Source organism: Salarias fasciatus, chromosome 1 (genome assembly GCF_902148845.1).
Source record: "Salarias fasciatus chromosome 1, fSalaFa1.1, whole genome shotgun sequence".
Taxonomy (NCBI): Eukaryota; Metazoa; Chordata; class Actinopteri; order Blenniiformes; family Blenniidae; genus Salarias; species Salarias fasciatus.
In genome coordinates this window covers 629,372-650,147 of record NC_043745.1, presented here as the reverse complement: position 1 = coordinate 650,147, position 20,776 = coordinate 629,372, and the positions used below count along the sequence as shown (strand labels likewise).

The 20,776-nt window shown below is 45.9% G+C and overlaps 1 protein-coding gene across 1 annotated transcript; it reads right to left on the bottom strand.

The window, feature by feature from the left end:
* Window positions 1–560: 560 nt before the first annotated feature.
* fgf19 (fibroblast growth factor 19) lies at window positions 561–10,658 on the bottom strand. The gene is made up of 3 exons (XM_030095732.1): window positions 10,448–10,658; window positions 10,269–10,372; window positions 561–893 (listed from the first exon to the last, which is right to left on the bottom strand). Exons 1-3 carry the CDS (start codon window positions 10,656–10,658, stop codon window positions 561–563), a joined length of 648 nt encoding a protein of 215 aa, XP_029951592.1.
* Between the last annotated feature and the right edge of the window lie 10,118 nt (window positions 10,659–20,776).

The following is a 20,776-nucleotide window of genomic DNA, read 5'->3' as shown; positions in this document are numbered from 1 at the left end:
AGGTGACCAGGTGAGTTTAGAGACACTGCTGGAGGTGACCAGGTGAGTTTGGAGACACTGCTTGAGGTGACCAGGTGAGTTTAGAGACACTGCTGGAGGTGACCAGGTGAGTTTAGAGACACTGCTGGAGGTGACCAGGTGAGTTTAGAGACACTGCTGGAGGTGACCAGGTGAGTTTGGAGACACTGCTGGAGGTGACCAGGTGAGTTTGGAGACACTGCTGGAGGTGACCAGGTGAGTTTAGAGACACTGCTGGAGGTGACCAGGTGAGTTTAGAGACACTGCTGGAGGTGACCAGGTGAGTTTAGAGACACTGCTGGAGGTGACCAGGTGAGTTTAGAGACACTGCTGGAGGTGACCAGGTGAGTTTAGAGACACTGCTGGAGGTGACCAGGTGAGTTTGGAGTCGCTCTGCAGGACGCTCCCCTGATGGTATTTGGTTCCGTCTCCGCCCTGGAGCGGAGCTTGCTGGAGCCGGCTGGGCCTGCATTCGGCCCCGTGTTGAACGGCGTGCAGGAGGAGTGCACGGACACATGTACAAGCAGGACTCTGCCGCCGTCTCATCTCTTGTGGAAACTGGGGCTGTGAATGATCTGAGACAGTTTCCCGTAGGAGTCCATGGCGTCCGGCGGCGCGTCGGTCTGTGCGGCGCCGGGCGGCGAGGGGGCTTCGGGTCGTGGAGACGAGGTCTGATCCAGGGTGTTGATCCTGGGGAGGAACTGAGCCAGAGCTGGCACCCCTCGGTGCGAGCCCCGCTGGCCCCGCTGGCCCCGCTGGCCTTGCTGGAGGCCCCCCAGGCTGAGCAGGACCCCGTGGGCGGCAGACGTGTAGACGCTGTGTCCGTCGGCCAGGATGTGTTCCCTGAAGGTGCAGTCGTCGGGGCTGTACGTCAGCTGGAACAGAAGAACATGGTTCCACATCAGCCTGCTGTTTGGCCGCCGCTCAGTGCGCACCTTGTTTATCCGACTCCGTCACGTATTGATTTTGTTCACTGTGACTTTCCATGTTAGTTTATCTCCGAACTGTTGTCTAACATCCGCTGGCCGCCCATATTTAATCTTTATCCATTCAAAAAACAAGTGTTGTAGGACTAACCCAGAGGTCTGCAACCTTTACTACCAGCAAAAAGCATTTCTGTCTATCATGTTCCATGACATTAAAGTCACATAACATCGTCAGCCTTCAGCAGAAGATAACAGCTCATAAATTTTACCTCTACATTTATGTTTTAGTTCTGACATTCCAGCACTCCAGTCTTTACGTTTTCAAGCAGTTTTCAGTGTGTTTAACCATTCCGCTGTTTTGCAGTTTTAACAGTTCTATAACTATTTATTTGATCGGAGGTCTGGTGCGTAAAAAGCGTGGTGAAATGCAAACGTGAAATATGTCTAATTTTGGTCAGTTTCTCAGATTTGTGACTGTTCAAGTATTGAAATAGGGAAATATGTTTTAGTGGTACGTCAGGGTTCAAATCTTCCATTTGCATGTATTTCAGTGTTTGCTGAGTTAAAGCAGTTATTTACAATAGAAGTTGAGGGAATAGTGGTTGATCTTTAAACAGGTTCTGTCACTTGCTGTAGTTTTCTGTTTACAGTGTGTCTCTTCAGGTTTTATTCTCACACTTTCAGGATAAATGCATCAACCAGGAGTTCTCACTGGGACCAGGGGCTCCTTATGCTTTTAGAGGAAATGCTCCAGAGCTCAGTCCTATCTCCATCATCTATGAAAACACGTCTTTTTTCTTGCATTCTAGTGATTTGTTAATAAAACATGAATGGAGTCAGAGGTGATGACTGGTTTCCAGTCATGAACTGCTGGTCAGATTTTGAATGTGAAGATGATGTTCACAATCACAATGATTTTGTGAAGTGTGGGTGGTGCTGTTTACTCTGAGCAGTCAGAGGCCAAGGTTAGAGCTTTTCATTCAGCTTATTCTCTTTGCAAACACAGCCGACCTGCTCCACTCTGGACAAAGGTTGGTGGACGGCTCTCTCTAAATGAATGGCTGAGTGGCTGCGCTGTTTTCTCACTCAGAGAAAAAGAGAAAAATTCCCCTCCTGCTTTTTGTTTTTCACTCACTTTACTTTTAATGCTATAGCAGCAAAGAGAACAGAGCACACACACACACACACACACACACGCTCAGTCTCGTATTTCTATCCTTGTGGGGACCTTCCATTGACTCCCATTCATGTCTAGCCCCTAACCCTGACCCTTACCCTAACCCTAACCCACACCACAATAAAGCCTAACCCTAAAGAAATGTTTTTGCACTTTTACTTTTTTCAGTAACAACAACATGGTCAAGAAAACACTGTTTCTCCTACTTAGGACCGGAAAAAGGTCCCCACAAGGCACGTCGTTCCACGTTTTGCTATCCTCGTGGGGACATTTGGCCCCAACAAGGATAGAAATACGAGAACGCACACACACACACACACACACACACACACACACACACACACACACACACACACAAACCCCACATGAGCAGCTTTAAACGGGCTTCTGACGTCTCTCCTTTACATTTAAGAAAAGGCTATGGAACTTTTTTTACTTATTGTCTGGAACACAATCAGACTCACACACAATCCAGAAAATCAGTATGATGTCTTTCTCTTTTGGAGAGGGGACAGGATGAAGGTTTAGCATGTCCCGCTTCAGTAGGAACTACTTATCACGGACTCATCGATCAAGTTAAAATTCCGTTTTCATGAGGATCAACAGATTTTTAATTTTTAAAAAAGACCTTTTCATTATATTTATGTAAAAAGTCTAAACATAAATTGAAGTCAGCTCCGTTATCTGGCTGACAAACACTGGATTTATTCACACTGATTATTCTTCATGTCACAATACATTCCCGATGTCTAAAAGTACCTCAGCTCTTGTTTTCAGTGGCTTTTCGGCCAGTTTCAGTGTCAGTTTCCATTGAGGTGTCGCAGGACAAAGTGACTTGACAGTCAATAAAACACACATTTTATTTTAGGTGGTTGTATTAATCAAAACTGTGTTATGTTGCATTTCTGAAGCTTAGCACCTTTTTTGTAATTGTGCATTAAAAATTTAGTTTGACCTTTTTAAAATTTCTATTTCTTAGTCTTAGCTATGCCAAACATTCCATCTGCTTTAGTTTCAGCTGATTTCTTTTCTTTGTTGTGTGGTTTCAGGTCTTTCTAAAAAAAAAAGTCTATTTCGTACCTTTCAGTCACTTCAGCTGCTGAATCCACTCAGCTTGTTTGTAGCTGTTTGACACTTTTTAAGCTGTTCTTCAGAGGTGCTGTAGTTTCTGCAACTGTTTCGGTCGTAGCTGTCATTGGTGACGTTGCCGTTGTGGACAGTTGTTAGATATTCTTATTGTACATTGTACATTATATATTATATATATACTGTTGTCGGTGCTCCTGGTCCTGGGTCTGCACTACCAAGCTGGATTGACATACTCTGGATTTTTCTGTGTTTTCTGGGTTGTATTACTCCTAATGCTTGATTGGCGGTATACAAAGTGGGCTAGCGACTCAGTGATTCAAGCCGGATTTTTACGGTGGCGGTCATATTAGCATCGAAGCAATCACAAACCAGTCTTTCTACAAAAACATGAACAGTTCAAACATCAGTGTTCTTCCTTTAGTTTGGAACAGACGTTCCTGAGTGTTCTTCAGTTTAAATTAGGGGTGTCAACTTTCCATGTTTTCCTACTCGTGTAACCGGGGTTTCTAACTGACGTGTAACCAGTTACACGTGACGTCAGAGATTAGTGGCCTTTTTCTATCGCAGTTGCAGTGCATGACCACTAGAGGGCTCTGTCTCCATTGAAATACAGTCCCTCATAGTCCCATTAAATCAGATTTTCCAGTAGTTATCAGACAAAAGGGCCGGCATTTCAGCTATTAAGTTGCTGAGATGTTCACTCCATGTTTTGTCACATTTCTGCGATTGTATGTAAAATCCCTCATGCTAGCTTGTGAACCGCTAGCGGTAGAGTAGAACTTCCTGAGTGTTCTTTTTTTTTTTTTGTTTAAATTTTAGTTTGGAGCAGAACGTCCTCAGTATTCTCTATTTCAAACTTTAGTTTTAAGCAGAATTTCCTCACTGTACTGGTTTTAGTTTAGATGTTCCGTTCAGGTTTTTGGGGGGCTCAGTTCCCCGTTGGAGAGTATTTTCTTTTGGAATATGAATTCCTCACTACAATGCCTCCAGTAGTTCCATAAATTCCTGTTTTTGCATTTCTGCCATGTGTGTCAAACATACATACATACATACATACATACATACATACATTAATTAATTAATTAATTAATTAATTAATTAATTTGTTTGTTTGTTTATTTCATTCTTTGAAAAAAAATGAAAAGGAACAGAAAGAAGTAAAACTTATAATGTCTGCCCCCTACCAACACAAAATAATTGACAAAACAACAGTTTACATCAAGGTTTGATTCTAAACATAACCATCTCACAAGGTATTCACAAAATCAAAGTATTATAACTTCTTATAGTACAGCAGTATTTATAACTGTTTAATAATTGTTCTTTTAAACATTTCTTGAAACTATAAATGGACTGAGACATTTTAATTTTAGTCAAGATAGTTCCACAGACTGATTCCTTGGATTGCGATACATCTTTCTTTTGGTTTGGTTCTTGACTCTGGTAATGAAAAGACTTCAGTTCCTCGTAATTCATATCGACTTTCTCTCCTTTTAAATCTGTTTTGCAAATTATCTGGTAATATTTTTTGTTGAGCTTTATACATAGTTTTACATTGAGCCTCACTCCTCGTGGAGCTAAACAGACTTGAGGACAAGTGAAGAACCAGAAGAAGAACATCCTTCAAAGCTCAGTGCCCAAGGATTGTTTTTAATTTTGTTCAAGGATTGAATCTGTTCTAAAAACTCATCTTCTCAGCATCCACCAATCAGGATCATCTAAGAATGGGCAGGGTATTTTCTAAAGATTGGATTGGCCAGGAGACAGAGCTTAAATAGTGGCTGATCTCTCAAAGCGATCTCTGATCCAGAAGGAAATGACCATGGTGACTGACTCCTCATCTGCCTCCATCAAAACTTCCTGTTGATTGATCGATAGTGGGGGTCTATTTAGGAAATTGTGTGCTGGTCCAGGATCACTTTCGCCTGCTTGATGAATCCATGGGTTCTCATCCTTGCTTGGTCTTTTGTGCAGCAAATTAAACCTGAACCATCTTGTTTTGGATTAGATGAGCCTGGATCAAGCAGGTCAGTTCAGTGGTCAAGGCTAGCTTCTTCCATCTTTGGCTTCTTGCCAAAGTCAAACCATATCTATGAAGAGCTGATCTTGAAAGAGTCATTGAAGCTTTCGTTCCTTCACTCTGGGGCTACTGTAACTCTCTGGACGAAGGCACTGACCAGTCCGAACTGAAGCGTCTGCAGCTTGTCCAGAATGCAGCAGCTCGTCTCCGAACCCGAACAAAGACAACTCAGAGTCATCTCATGAGAGAACTACGATGAGTTTCAACATGTTTTACAGTGAAAAGTAAATATCAAGTGACTGTTTGATGGTGCTGTTTTCACACACATAACTGTCTTTTTTATCTATAGCATGTTCATATTTTCATATGATATATGTATGTGATGGGGTCACTAGGTGCAGTGACCCCCAAGCTGGATGCATGACTCCAGGAAATACCGGGAAAACATCTGAGATCTCTGTCCAGAAGAGCACAGTGCTAGGAACAGCTAAGACCCTGCAGAACCCTCAAGCTCCCAGGCCCCTGGTAGAGGACCCCAGCTGGAAGGAGATACCTCCCAGGAAGGGCCAGAACACCATATTTTAAAAAAAATATTCATTTGGTTTTTGAAGCAGACAATGGACTATGACCGGAAACTGTACAACTGTACAACAACAACATAGCTGTCTGGAAATGCTGCGGTTTGATCACCATCCCCTGATCAATATTTAATTCTCTGATCAGTAAAGCCGCTCCTTCATCCACGGATCATCAACAAAAGAACTCGACTTGTTAGTGAAAAAAGTCTCCACCTCCTGGGTCTAATGGACCCGAATTGACAAAGACCAACTGATTTAAAAACTAAACGATTGTTTTAAATGACAGAGGGCCAACATCTGGTAAACTAAACCAGCTGAATGACTGAATGAGGAAACAAAACTGTGTGGCTGAAAGTGGGCGGAGTCAGAGAGAAGCTTCAGGTTAGGAGGGAAAAGCCTGGTCCAGACCAGGTTAGTTCCTGAGAATCTGTTCCTCCAGTAACTGACTGATGGGTTAAGTTTCCTCTCTCTGTTAAAAAAGTTAGAATTACTCATTATTGTCTCATTAAGTTACCTCTTTCTGTGAAACAGGCTTGACTCCAGACTAACTATAACTTATAGTTAGTAGTTACATCTCCAAAAAAATAACTGAGTTACAATATTTTAAAAGTAACTTATTACTTGGCAAAGTAACTATTTCATTACTTTGAAAAAGCATGTTCAGTTTAATGGTTTTGAGGTGATGTCATCATCTAATTTGACCTAGACATGCAAATTAGACAATGATGTCATTTAGAACGTTCCTGACAGGGTTGCTACAGTGTATCCGTTTTAAAGCAACATTGTTTTTTTTTAACACAATAAAGTGCATCATATTTAACTTAATTATTAAGTGTTTAATGTAAATATCATTTTTCCACATTGTGTATTTTCCTTTACATTTTTATGGCATTGCAATATTTATAAAACAACTCACCTTTCAATTTAATTCAGAGTTATTTATATAGTGCCACGTACAACACAATCATTTCTCCAGACTCTTACAGAGAAAACCCAAGAGTTCCACATGAGCAAAAATAAGAGACAGAGAAAAGAAGGAAAGGAAAAACTCCCTTTAAAAGGCGGGGAGAAGGGAAACACCCGCAGTGGTTGACCCAAGGTCCAACAGTCCTCATCATGAAGGACCCCCAGAAAGGAACAGTACCCTCCAACTACCGGCCTAGAACCTGCCTCAGCACCACATGGAAACTCCTATCTGGCATCACAGCGGCCAAGATGAACAGGAACATGGAATAATACATGAGCAGAGCCCAGCAAGGAACTGGCAACAACAGCAGAGGAGCCAGGCACCAGTTACTGGTTGACAGGACGATCGCACAAGACTGTAAGACCAGAAACACCAACCTGTGCACTGCCTGGATTGATTACAAGGCAGCCTCTGACTCAACGCTGCACACATGGATCCTGGAATACCTGAAACTATACAGCATCAACAGGGAACTTAGAACATTCCTCGGAAACTCAATGAGGTGATGGAAGACAAATCTGGAAGCTAATTGGAAGCCAGTGCCAGAGGTGAGTATCTAATGTGGTAGATACCAAGGAGACTCTCTGTTCCCCCTGCTGTTCTGCAGAGGCCAGAACCCCCTTGGCCAGATCATCACCAGTGGATACTGGTTCCAATTCCACATTGGAACAACTGTCAAACTGTCAGCCACTTCCTCTACATGGACCACATCAAACTGTAGCCAAGAGTGAGCGTGACATCGACTCCCTGAGTCACCTCACCAGTGATGATTTGGGGATGTCACTGGGACTAGATAAGTGTGGGGGATGGTATCAAGGAGAGGGAAGATGATCACTACTGAAGGGATTGAACTACCAGAAGGGAACATCAGAGATGTGGAAGACAGCTACAAATACCTGGGATTTGCATCCTGGGTTGCAAATGGCAACCAAGGATGAAGCCGCCACAGCCAAATACCTCCAGGGGATGAGACAGGTCCTGAACAGTCAGCTGAGTGGCAAGAATCAAATCCAGACCATTAACATGTCCGCCCTACCAATCAATCAATCAATCAATTTATTTTTGTATAGCCCAGTATCACAACAACAGTTGCCTCAGAGGGCTTCAAGATGTTACATTTGTCGGTAAAAGTAAAAACAGTGAATAAGCATAATGGTAATACCAGTAATCAGATACCCTGCTGGCATAATATCCTGGCCACTGGAAGAGATGCTAGCTACAGATATCAAGATGAGGAACCTCCTCGCAATGCACAGAGAATTCCACCCAAAGTCCAGCGGCCTGAGGCTGGACACGAAGCGCAGTGAGTGAGGCCGAGGGCTGTGAGCGTCAGAGCCACCATCCAGGAGGAAACATTATCCCTCCAAGAATCCATCCAGAAAATGGCCACCAATGACAACCTGGTAAGTGAATGCCTCAGACAAGAGGAACCCTGTGAGAAAGAGGAGCTGGAGGAGGGATCATAGAAAGACAAACCCCTACAACGGCATGTTCCACCACAAACTGAAGGAGAGGCTGACAGAGAGAACATTCCAGTGTCTGGAAAAGGCAGGACTGAAAGAACAGAGGCTCTGATCATGGCTGCACAAGAACAGGCCCTAAACACAAGATCACTAGAACCCGGGGTGGATCACACTAGACCAGACCCCAGGAGCAGACTGAGACAGGAAGCCCTTGAAACAGTACAGACCATCACAGCAGGGGGCAAGATGCTGGCAGGAAAAGCAAACATGGAATGCCATAACCAGGTTGAGGCATAGTGTACAGAAACATCTGTGGCGAGTTTGGACTGGAGACCCCAGAGTCTAGATGGGGGTTGTTCTCCACCCAACCAAGATAAGATCCTGGAGGACTTCAAGATTCAGACTAGCAAACTGGTGATGGCCAATCAGCCTGACATGGTGGTGGTGGAGAAACATGAGAGAAGAGTATGGCATCATTTTAGTGGCAAAATTCTGCGTGCATAAAAATCATAGTCGTGCACAGTTAAACCACTCTCTGTGCGCTCGCGATGCCTCTCTGCGCGCGGTCACTTTCTACGCGTGCAACATCACTTTGTGTGTGCGCGCGATCTCTTTCTGCACACACAGTGACATGTCTGTGGCATCTGCTCGCACGGTGCTGTTGAGTTTTGGCGCTCTGGGGACAGGCTTTGAGTTCACGCCACTCAACCCCCCCCTTCTGATTGGCTGCTCCAACCGTCTACTGTCTTCCGGTAAGAGCCAATCAGACGTCAATTAGGGTGTGCCATCATTTTTGGTGGTAGAATTGGAAAATTGAGGAGTAAAACTCACATAACATAACCTGTGTTACAGAGATTTGATTACTGTGGAGGAGACCTGCTGCAGTGATGGATGTAGCAATCTCCAGTGACAGAACATCAGAAAGAAGGAACAGGAACAGGAACAGCTGGAGAAATACCACGGGCTGAAAGAGCAGCTGGAGAAGATGTTGGGTGTGAAGGCAACAGTGGTGCCAGTAGTGATGGGGGCACTAGGGGCAGTACCCCCCAAGCTGGGAGGATGGCTCCAGGAAATACCAGGAACAACATCTGAGATCTCTGTTCAAAAGAGCACAATCCTAGGAACAGCTAAGATCCTGCAGAACCCTCAATCTCCCAGGTCTCTAGTAGATCCTGCAGAACCCTCAAGTTCCCAGGCCTCTGGTAGAGGAACCCAGCTAGAAGGAGATCCTGACAGTGGGTCTCGTTGAACGTGATAACAATGTGTGGTAAGCAGAAGTTGACTTCTGACTGAAAAAAGGGCTGAGATTGAACAAATCCTGGAACTGATCTTTGTCTGGTAACCTATGATGAAACATATCTCACGTTACTCTACCCCACCTTTGTGCAACCGGATCCTGGATTAGTTCATCCAAGATATCCCAGCCTAATCCCTGATCTTGGTTTTGTGTAGCAGGCCTCTGAACTCTGAAGGAGGGAGAACCAAGCTGAAAGTGGTGAATCACAGAAATGCAACCGCGCCTCATGTTATTGTCAGTAACGGTAACGGCGTAACGCTGGGACAAGTTATCAGTTGGAAAACTTGTTAGTGAAAACAGTAACGTTACTCCGTCAGCTCTGTTCTTGATGTTATTTGTGTTTTTGATGCTGTTGGTTGCTGGAATTGTTGTTGTTTTTGATGTTGTTGGCGTTGCTGGTCATGTTGATTTAAAACAAGGCATTTTTACAGGTTTGTTGTTGTGCTGATTTTGACAAACTCGACAGCCTGAGATGAAGTCTCTGATCTGGAAGTCCCTTCCTGTCCTCCAGAGATTTTTTTTGTCACTGGTATTTTTGTAGCGGTGAAATAAACACCTTTGAATTGACAGCTTTGACTTTGCCATATGTTTTTGAGATGTTTCCCAGAAGGAACCCTGTAACACTGATGTTGGTGTCGCAGTTGTTTTTGTTGCTGTTGGTTGCTGTTGCTTGATGTTGCTGGTGCTGTTGCTGGTTTTGAGTGTTATCGCTGGTGTTGCTGACGGTTCTTACCGATGAGTAGAGCGTGCCATCCCCCCCCATGCACAGGAAGTGTGAGGTTGCCACCCCGATGAAGACGACGGAGCCCAGATCCACGGGCCGAATCTCCAGCAGACCTGCAGTGAAACAGGACACCACATGAACGCCGCCGCACGCGTCAAGGTGAACACACAGCGACGGGCGACACTTACTGTGCACGCTCTGATCCGCCGAGCCCCGGATCTGTCCGTCCCCACTGATCAGCAGGTGCAGCCCGGACCTGGTGGCGAACAGGTGCCGGAGGCGGACCACCTGGCCCCAGCCTTGGGTGATGTGAGGGCCGGGGTCTGACAGGGGCATGCACACCCCTCTGGCTGCAAACAGTACATTGGCAAGAGAAACCGCGATCAGCAGCAGTCTCATAATGGTTGAAATCCCAGCGTGTGGCTTCTCCCCGCGGCTGGCAGACACACCGCCTTTTAAACGTGGCTCTTATCAGCTGCAGATAAGCCTCTTCCTCCTGTCCAGTTCCCAGAAGCTGATCACAACACACCCCTGCACCATCCAACTGAATCCCAGCTCTGCGCGCTGGCCCCTCGGGGAGGCCTGCATCAAAGCACACCTCCAGAGATAAAGCGCACTACAGCTGGATCAACACAGCTGGACTGCCACAGGTACGGCCTCGGAGGGGGTCTTCTCGGTCCACCGCCAGAATACACCAGGACCCTGATTTCTCACACGTCACTTTATAACTTTTCGTCTTTTTAAGCCAGTTCTATATTTGCTGATTTGGCAGTTTAGTCAGATTGAAAGTTTAGGAGCTTTAACTCTGGTAGTAATTCTACCTACGAACAGTTTCCTACAGATGCCATGTGTTTTCATTCAGGATTCTGTTGCGTAATTCGGTTACATAAAGTGCTTCCAACAAAATGCAATTTTTTTCCCCTTTTTTTCATGGATGGGGTAAAGTCTATGGGCTGGTCTGAATGCAGTGGTGCTGTGGGACTGGGTCACTCCACACCAAAACCACAGACTCCTTTACGCTCTTATCACATCATGTTTCCGCTGCTGCACCAGGCGAGTTAAACTGTAATCAGAGCAAATATCGCCAAACTGCAACCCAGATTTCAAAACAACCTGTCCAAATAGTATCTTTCATTTGTAAATTGATCGTCTGCTGCAGATGACTGTCGTGGCACCCAGCCACAAATTTGAAAAGAAATACGGAAAGAAATATTTTGGGGAAGTCCTTGAATGGGCTTCAACAGCTCAAATTTATAAAAGTAATTAAAACAAAGGTTTAAAACAGCTCAAAAATCTGAAATGGGCCTAAAAAAGAGAACAGCCCCTTTTTTTCTTTGATATAATGATGATGATGGTGATGGTGATCGACTTCAGGAGGAGGACACTTCCACACCCACTGGTGAACATCCACTGAGACAGTGGACATTTCCAGGTACCTGGGTGTTCACCTCAACAATAAACTGGACTGGTCCCACAACACCAACGCTCTGTACAAGAAGGGTGGAGTCGCCTCCACCTTCTGAGGAGACTAAAGGTGTGTTCACACCGGACGCGTTGCAAGCGTCACGGGCATCACTGACGCCTCAAAGTTGACGCTCAGCCTCTCCTCCACCACAGCCCGGTGTCGCCAGATATGTCATATATGCAGATATATGCTCGGTAAATGCACGCGTGTCTAGATACGTGCGTCTAGAAATCTATGTCTATAGATCTATGTCTCGGTAAAGCCGGAGCTACAGAAGCCGCATTGTTGTTGTGACTGCTAGTGGCTTGGCAGAGGAGGAGCAAGATATGTTCAGTAGCGGCGTAGGGCTGCCGGCGAAGGAACGCCGTGGCGGTGACGGGGGAGCGTACTGAAGCCTTAAAGTGTGGAATTCGACGCGTGTTCAAATTACACACGACGCTTGCAACGCGCGCGATGCGCGGCAGCTCACTGGCGGGAGTGGGTATGGAGTGAAATTAATGCCAAAACCTCTCCAACACAAAAAATGTGTTTTATTCACAGCCAATGATTCACAAACTCAGTGTGTTTTGCAAAAGCAAAATGTCATTCACAACTAATGCACTTCGGTTTGTTCATCAAAAAAAGTTCCACAAATTAAAAAATGTATAACTGCACTTACATTAAAATATCTTTCAAGATTAATTATTTTTTTCCGAGTACAAAAAACAATTCTGCGGGTTGGAGAAACAATTGGCTCCCCGCCGTCACGTGGCTTTTGGCAGTAATTTTGCACCTTCCTGATTCGCATCCGCAGGACTTAGGATTTATTCACAACTGCCAGTGCGTAATTTGCAGGCCACAACAGGAGGTGGCGCTGTGCGCGTTCACGTTTACAGTGTTAACAGTGTATGATCACGTACAGTGCTGCGACAGAATTAAACACGAGGAAAAATGGACCGAAACAGAAAGGCGACGGACCGTACGGAGACCAGCTGGACCCGGTTCAGACCCGGTTGGGCTCACTTACCTCCTCCTACTCCTGTTGTGGAAAAGGCTGCCTGGAAGTGAAATGTCCATCAAAGCATCGCAGCAGCACGGCGCTACAGGCTGTCAGGGCACCAACTTTTGTCTGGACTTCAGTGAGGCATTTTGTCTTGAAGAAGACAGTAACACTACAGCCAGACACAGAAACACTACAGCCAGACACAGTAACACTACAGCCAGACACAGAAACACTACAGCCAGACAGACTCACATCTTTGTGAGGCTGCAAAGTTTTGTGACTTAGTTGTGTGGACCCGGTGGACTGCAAGGTGCACATTGTTTTCCTCAATTTTGTTTGTAGTGTTATTTGTTTATGCACAATCTAATCGTACTTTATATATTTGCAGTGATATTTGTTTGCACAAAGACTTTTGCACCTTATTTGAACTGTAACTGTAACTTTAACAGTGTTGCTGCTACACAAGACGGTTGGTAATAAACAGAAACGACTTTGAAACAAGAAATGGTGACATTATTGCATGGGTGAATGGCGCAGTCTCACAGAGGATTTCCCATTAAAATGAAGTTTCATAAATAGCTACTGAGCTTCAATATTTATTTTCACAGAGTCTTATTAACTTATTAAAGTAGAAGGCTGGGTTTTGTCACCATATGAGCAGTAACAGGTGAGGAGATTTACCTGTCCTGACATAATGGAATGTTCAGGATAAACATTAGAATGAAGCAGAGGAAGACTGTTAGCCATCAGTTTTATTTACAGAAAAACAGAAGTTGGTCACATATAATCAAGATAAACAAAACAAGCGGTTCATCTCAGCACATGGACTTAATGTCACCATTCATATGTTCACAACGGACACACTGCTCACTCTCCACCATGTGTTTCTGTTGTGGAGCTTGATACACATCAGGTGTGTGAGCTGCAGGTGCAGCAGCTGCAGTAACTGCCGTCAGAATCTCCTGTCTCCTTTTTCTCCGTTGGATTCTGTGTTATCCGCAGCTTTCACCTCCATGTGTCGAGATGTAACGACAGCTTCAGTCTGGATGAGTTTCATTCATCAGCAGCTCTCCTGAAAAACACACACGAACATTATGACTTTTACCATGAGGTCAGTTACAGTGTGCTCTCAAAGTCAGTCTCCTCTGAGTGAGGACAACTATCATATAAATTCAAGTTAGTGGAGGAAAGAGAGAGTGCGAGCTAGCGTGGCTAACGCTAGCAACCAGCTAACACTGCTGACACCGCTACACGGGTTAGCTCCGGCAGTGACCAAAATGACACGTAGCCACGAAAGATAATTTAATTTTTCATCAACAATGACCACAAACTCAGCTGCTGGCTGCTCAGGGCGCGTTGTACTGGGGCGACTGACCGACTGACTCTGTGGTCCTGGCCATGGTGGGTGGTGCTCTGCGTTAAACGGCATCAACAGCGCCACCTCCTGTTGTGGCATGCAAATTACGCACTGGCAGCTGTGAATAAATCCTCCTGCGGATGCGAATCAGGAAGGTGCAAAATCACTGCCAAAAGTCACGTGACGCTGGGGAGCCAAATGTTTCTGCAACCTGCAGAATTGTTTTTTGTACTCGGAAAAAAATAAGTAATCTTGAAAGATATTTTAATGTAAGTGCAGTTATACATTTTTTAATTTGTGGAATGTTTTTTTGATGAACAAACCTAAGTGCATTAGTTGTGAATGACATTTTGCTTTTGCAAAACACACTGAGTTTGTTTGTGAATCATTGGCTGTGAATAAAACACATTTTTTGTGTTGGAGAGGTTTTGGCATTAATTTCACTCCATAAGTGGGAGGAGCTTGTGTCCTGCCTTCATGTTGACAATGGCAGGATCGGTGCAGAAATCACTTTAGCTCTAAACTCTTCAAATGTATAACTTTATCGTTTTTTTTTTTTTTTAATTAGGTGACAAAGTGATCGTTTAGAGCCCGAGTGTGTCGTTTGTTTGTCTGAATACCAACTGTTTATGATTTTGTTCGGACGAATTCGGCGAAATGTGAGCCAGCTGCAGTGAGCGGCTCCAGCAGGAGGAGTCAGAGAAGCAGGAGAGAAGCAGAGCACACAGGAACCCTGGACCCGCCACGGGGCCCCCCGGCTGTTCCCCCGACCCAGCAGCCCTCCAGGCCCGGTCGGGCTTTGGCGGCGGGCGACGCCGATCACACCTTCGGGCGCCCCCGCCTCTCCGACCGGCTCCCCGGCGACCCGCAGCAGGACCGAGACGCGCGGTGTCACCCAGCGGTCCTACGGAGCGGGCCCGCTCCGGGCGTCGCACCGAGTCGGCCCCCCGGTGCAGCGCGCCGCCCCAGCGGCGGGCCCGCCGGCGAGCCTCCGCCTCTCCCGGGCCCAGTTTGACGAGCTTCTGGCCCGCGTCAGCGCTCAGAGTGCTCGTCTTTGATTGGATGACGCGCGCGTTGACGCTTCCAAAGTTCAATTTTCCCAACTTCAGGCGTTGACGCCTGCAACGCGTGTCGCCAACGCTCGAAACGCTCGGAAAGTGACGCTCGACAAGCGCCTGACGCGCGTTAGGTCCGTTGAAGCTCGTCCACCATAGACTTTGAACGTGAAAGCGACGCCCGTGATGCTTGCAACACGTCCGGTGTGAACGCACCATGAGGCCCTTCGGAGTGTCCAGACCTCTGCTCTGGACCTTTCATTACTCTGTGGTTCCTCTGCTGTCCACCACGCCGTCATCTGCTGGACCCCGGGCAGCACAGAGCGGGACAGGAAGAGACTCAACAAGCCGGTCAGGAGGGCCAGCTCTGTCCTGGGCTGTCCACTGGACTCTGTGGAGGATGTGGGTGAGAGGAGGCTCCACAACAGCTCCATTGCACCGGGCGTTAGAGGAGCCTAGCCGACTGAGACACCCTCAGTGCAGGACGGAGCAGGTCCCTCATGTCCACCGCTGTCAGACTGTACAACTTCACTGTGTAGAACATCAGCAATGACCCTGGACATTAAAATATCCTGCAACCATGGTCACTTTAACCCCCATAAGAAATCATGGACACTTTAGAACTCATTCACCCTGCTGTATCCATTCACTCTGCTAAAACATATTGTATATATTACCTTATTGGCCCAAATATAAGACAGTATTTTTTTCCATAAACTGCATTCTCCAAAATGGGGTGGTACTATAATGGAGGACTAGATTGTTGTTACACATCCGCTTTGCTAGATGAAGCCAAAGTACCAGTGACCAGAAAGCGAATGGAGCATCACAGTGATCTGATGAAAAATGGAGGAAGGTGACCATCTGGAAGGAAGGAGCTTGAACTCAAGATAAGTGAGCAAACAACTGAGGTGACGTTTTGATGCCAACTCTAAACTGATGGTTCAACAAAGCAAAGTCAGCAAACTACTGCCAAGCCGCCAAGATATATTAGACTGAATTATTAATGCTCATGAAGTTGAATAGAACTTGAATTTGATGGTCATAAAGTTATTTACTCATTAATGCAGTTACTGAACCTTTGAGGTTCTTATTTGTTGCTTATTCACTGAGTCATAGCCTCAGATTTAGAGAAAGGGAATGTAGTTTTTGATTTATTACTGCAGTAATATTTCTTGATCTTAAATCACATGAAGTGTTGTCTCTGTTGTGAGTTTTCCAAGAACTAACTGTGCAATAAAAAGTTGTTTTATGAGTAACCTTATTGTCTTCAACATATTTTTATTTTCACAATGAAAATAGGATTGAAATTGAAAAATAGGGGTCGTCTTATCATCGGAGTCATCGTATATGGGACCAATATGGTGTATATTGTATTGTATATTGTATTTTGTATATTGTATATATTATATAGTTCCTGTTATATTTTAAGATTCATGTTTTACATACAGTTAGATCTTCTTGTTTTTAGCTTACTATTTTCATCCTTATTGCGATTTGCACTATTATGTGTTCTTCATTTGCATCTTTCATGTCATCTTCATTTGCGTCTTGTATGAGCCTCTTGCACCTATACATTTCCCCACTGTGAGATTAATAAAGTCTGGTCTATAAGGACGCCCCACTTCCGTCAGTGCTTCTTTGCTGCTCTTCACTCCTCGCAGGTTTTTTCAAGTTGTCGTTACAGCCGCTTCATGCTAGCTGGAGCTAGCGTTAGCTGCCTGGTACTAACTCTAACAACACAAACACCCAATCAAAGTAACACATTCAGACTAGGAGCCAGACTTTAGCCTGTAAATTATGGTTTATCAACTATAAAAGGAAGAATTGAAAATAGTACATTTAATCAAGACAGAAGGTTTGTCAGTGCACGATTTCGACTTCAGCCCTAAAGAATCATCTCAATGCAGAGCTCAGAACTCTGCAGCTTTTAGCGCTGGGCATTTCATATTCAGTGGTTCTCCTGTGAACTGGTGACACACTTTCTTTAGTGCCGGTAACAGCAGTATTAAAACAAAAAAGAAAACTCAACGGAGATCCAGAGCTGTTCTACCTCTGGACAGATCGAGCGACGGGACAACCAGTGAGTAACAACAGGAGACGCTGAGGCTGCGTCAAATGCTCCACTTCTTTTTATTGTCCATGTGCCAAAAAAAAAAACATAAAAACAGTGGCAGGTGAAAATGAAGTGCATGGGAGGATTTTAAATGGAGCAATGCCTTCTGCAGCAGCAGAGCACTGAATAAACACATAACTGAATAAACAAAATCCTAAACCATGCTAAAACCAGATTCTGGCCTGGAACCTGCTTCGATGGTGTCATGTTGCCCGGGGGATCTTTTGGCTGGACACCACCCCTGGACACAAGAGCAGAACGTGAAACAAGCCACCTGCACACTTCACCAATACCTGCACGCATTCACTGCATGGACAACTAGAATGTGGCCCTCAGACAGGCAGACCTCCGCCACAGCTCCAATCAGTCACCAACAACCAGAAGAACACCAGATATAATCACACAGTGAATCAGGGTGTGATCGGAGCGGAGCGCTGTGGCGTGCGGCGCCTCTCTCTCTCACCCTCTCTCCCTGTGTGTGTGTGTGTGTGTGTGTGTGTGTGTGTGTGTGTGTGTGTTTATCTGAAAAGGAAAACCGAAAAGCAACATAATTTATGTTATTTTGTCATTTTAATTTGAAAATTGACCGGATTCTCTCATATTTTCCATTCCAGACTTCCTGTGTGGTGCGATCTGCTCTGTCCAACTTTACAGCTGGCGGTGCACGGCGCGCGGCTCGCTGAGAAAATAGAGCGGAGCGGAGCGCCGCGGTCCACGGCGCGAGCCGCTACGCCTCCTGTATGAACCGTCAGAGAGGTTAACAGGGCGCCGATCTTACAGTTGGTGCTCGGCGCTTCTGCCTCCGCAAGCGGCGCGTCCTGTGAACCAGGCGTTTGTCCCCCCTGTCGGCGGGCCTGCCCAACCATGTGAAAGACTCCCTATCTCTCAATGATAAAGAATCCTTTAAAAACTTCCTGGATCCAGACAGTGATCCGGATCTTCACCAAAACTTAATGGAGTCTAAGTTAGCCCAGGACCCTCCTTTCCACAGAGTTTACTTGCAATCCGTCCATTACTTTTTCTGTAATGCTGCTAACAGACCAACCAACCAACAAACCGACATGATTACATAACCTCCTGGCGGAGGTAATAACATCTACAGTAAAAGAACCGTCGAGTAGCGGGAGTCGGCCCCCTCTGAACCCAGCTTGTGCTCTGAAAAGTTTCGCACTGAGATGCTTTGTAAACTGTGTTTTTCCCTGGTTGCAGCGCCACAAAGCAACACCACAAATAATTAAATCAATTAATTTACACAGCCCAGTATCACAACAACAGCTGCCTTAGAGGCTTCAAGATGTTACATTGGTTGGTAAAAGTAAAAACAGTGAATAAGCATAATGTTAATATGTCAAATTCACAGTAACGAGACAAAACGAAGCAACCACCGCCTTAGACCCTCACATCCGGCAAGAAAAAACTCCAGAAACCCAGTGGGAGAAGAAGAAATCTTGGGGAGAACCACAGTATGGAGGGATCCCTCTCCCAGGGACGGACAGCTTTGGCAACAGCTAGCATGAGACAATAAGAAGTAAAGCCTAGGACTATGTTGAGGACAGTCCGTTGGACGGTCCAGCACAAGAACCACGGATCCCAGAGGTAGAACCGAAGCCAGTCCGCGGGCAGGACCGACAGGAGTGTCCTCCCGGTCCGGACGGAGCTTGTTCGTAGGCCCTCGTAATAGTGGAGTCAGCAACTGAAACTGGAGAAGACTCCCCCTCGAAGGGGGGGACAGCAGGTGAAAAGCAATGAACGGACTAAAGGGAATAACATTCAGACATTAGAGGACAGGGCTCAGTGCACCGTACTTTCCACAGCATTCTAGCTCCAAATCTTTACAGTCACCTGAAACATCGCCACAAAGTACAGTGCACAGCGAAAAAGATCTACCGCAGGTCAGCCGCCGCCCTGACCGGCCCTACAGGCAACATCAAAAGTTTTCAATAAATAGATAATTTAAAATGACAATCATTCTGCAAATTATCTTTACGTGCAAATAAAAAAAATCCCTCTTATAAGTACTGCGTGCATATTAAAAGTTGCTTTGATCGCTGGTAACAAACACATTGCACCATAAAGTAGAGGTGTCCTACCTTCTGTGAGTTTGTCCCTCTGGTTTCCGCCTGGGCTTCGCTGTGCATCTTCAGCCCCACCTGCTGTCTGCATCTGGTCCTGCATCCTGTCTGTCTGCTTCTCTTCCAAAAACCACCTGCCCTTCCAGCATCCTCCCTCCTCTGTGTTCATCCCTCCCCCTCTCTTTGCCTGACCACAGATCATCACTGTCTGTCCTCATCTCGACGTCCTGCCTTGTCCTCCTGCTTGTTTTGCATTGCTCATGCTTTTGGTTTCTCTGCTGGATCTCATCTCGGTCATCTTCACCTCAGGGCTTCAGTCAATGCTTGAAGTGAGCTTCTGTTTGGGAGTCTGCTTCTGAGGTTGACCAGGATCTCACAGATGATCGGAGGGTTAACTCAGTGGACTCAGATCTAGTGTATGCAGCACTAGCAGGACTGTTTTCACCTGTCCAGATGAAAATGTCGTCACCTGTACTCACCTGTCAAGGTGAACCTGTCCTCATTTGTCCAGGTGAACTTACCCTCACCCGTCTTCACCTGTCCAGGCAAACTTGTCCTCACCTGTCCAGATGAACCTGTCTTCACCCATAATGAGCTGGGACTGCTCCTGTGTCCTGTAACCCTGAACAGGATGAAGCATGATATCCGATGGAACAGGAGGCAGAGTTTCTTGTGACTGCAGAGTCTAACTGAGTTCTGTTATCTAACTTTGTTTTAAAGGTTGAAGTGTTTTCTGTAATTTATTTGGCTAAAAGCAGGAAAAAAATCTCTTTATGTCAAGTTGGCTCAGGCTGGTGCTGAAAAACTCATCCAAATTCAAATTCAGCTTTATTTATGAAGTGCCAATTACAACATGGTGGTTTCTGGACACTTTTACAGAGAAACCCAACAGATCCACATGAGCAGCATAAGGACTGTGGAAAGGAAAAACTCCCTTTTAACAGGAAGAAACCTGCAGAACCAGGCTCAGAGGAGGAGAACCCTGCAGAACCAGGCTCAGAGGAGGAGAACCCTGCAGAACCAGGCTCAGAGGAGGAGAACCCTGCAGAACCAGGCTCAGAGGAGAACCCTGCAGAACCAGGCTCAGAGGAGGAGAACCCTGCAGAACCAGGCTCAGAGGAGGAGAACCCTGCAGAACCAGGCCCAGAGGAGGAGAACCCTGCAGAACCAGGCTCAGAGGAGGAGAACCCTGCAGAACCAGGCCCAGAGGAGGAGAACCCTGCAGAACCAGGCTCAGAGGAGGAGAACCCTGCAGAACCAGGCTCAGAGGAGGAGAATCCTGCAGAACCAGGCTCAGAGGAGGAGAACCCTGCAGAACCAGGCTCAGAGGAGAACCCTGCAGAACCAGGCTCAGAGGAGGAGAACCCTGCAGAACCATGCTCAGAGGAGAACCCTGCAGAACCAGGCTCAGAGGAGGAGAACCCTGCAGAACCAGGCTCAGAGGAGGAGAACCCTGCAGAACCAGGCTCA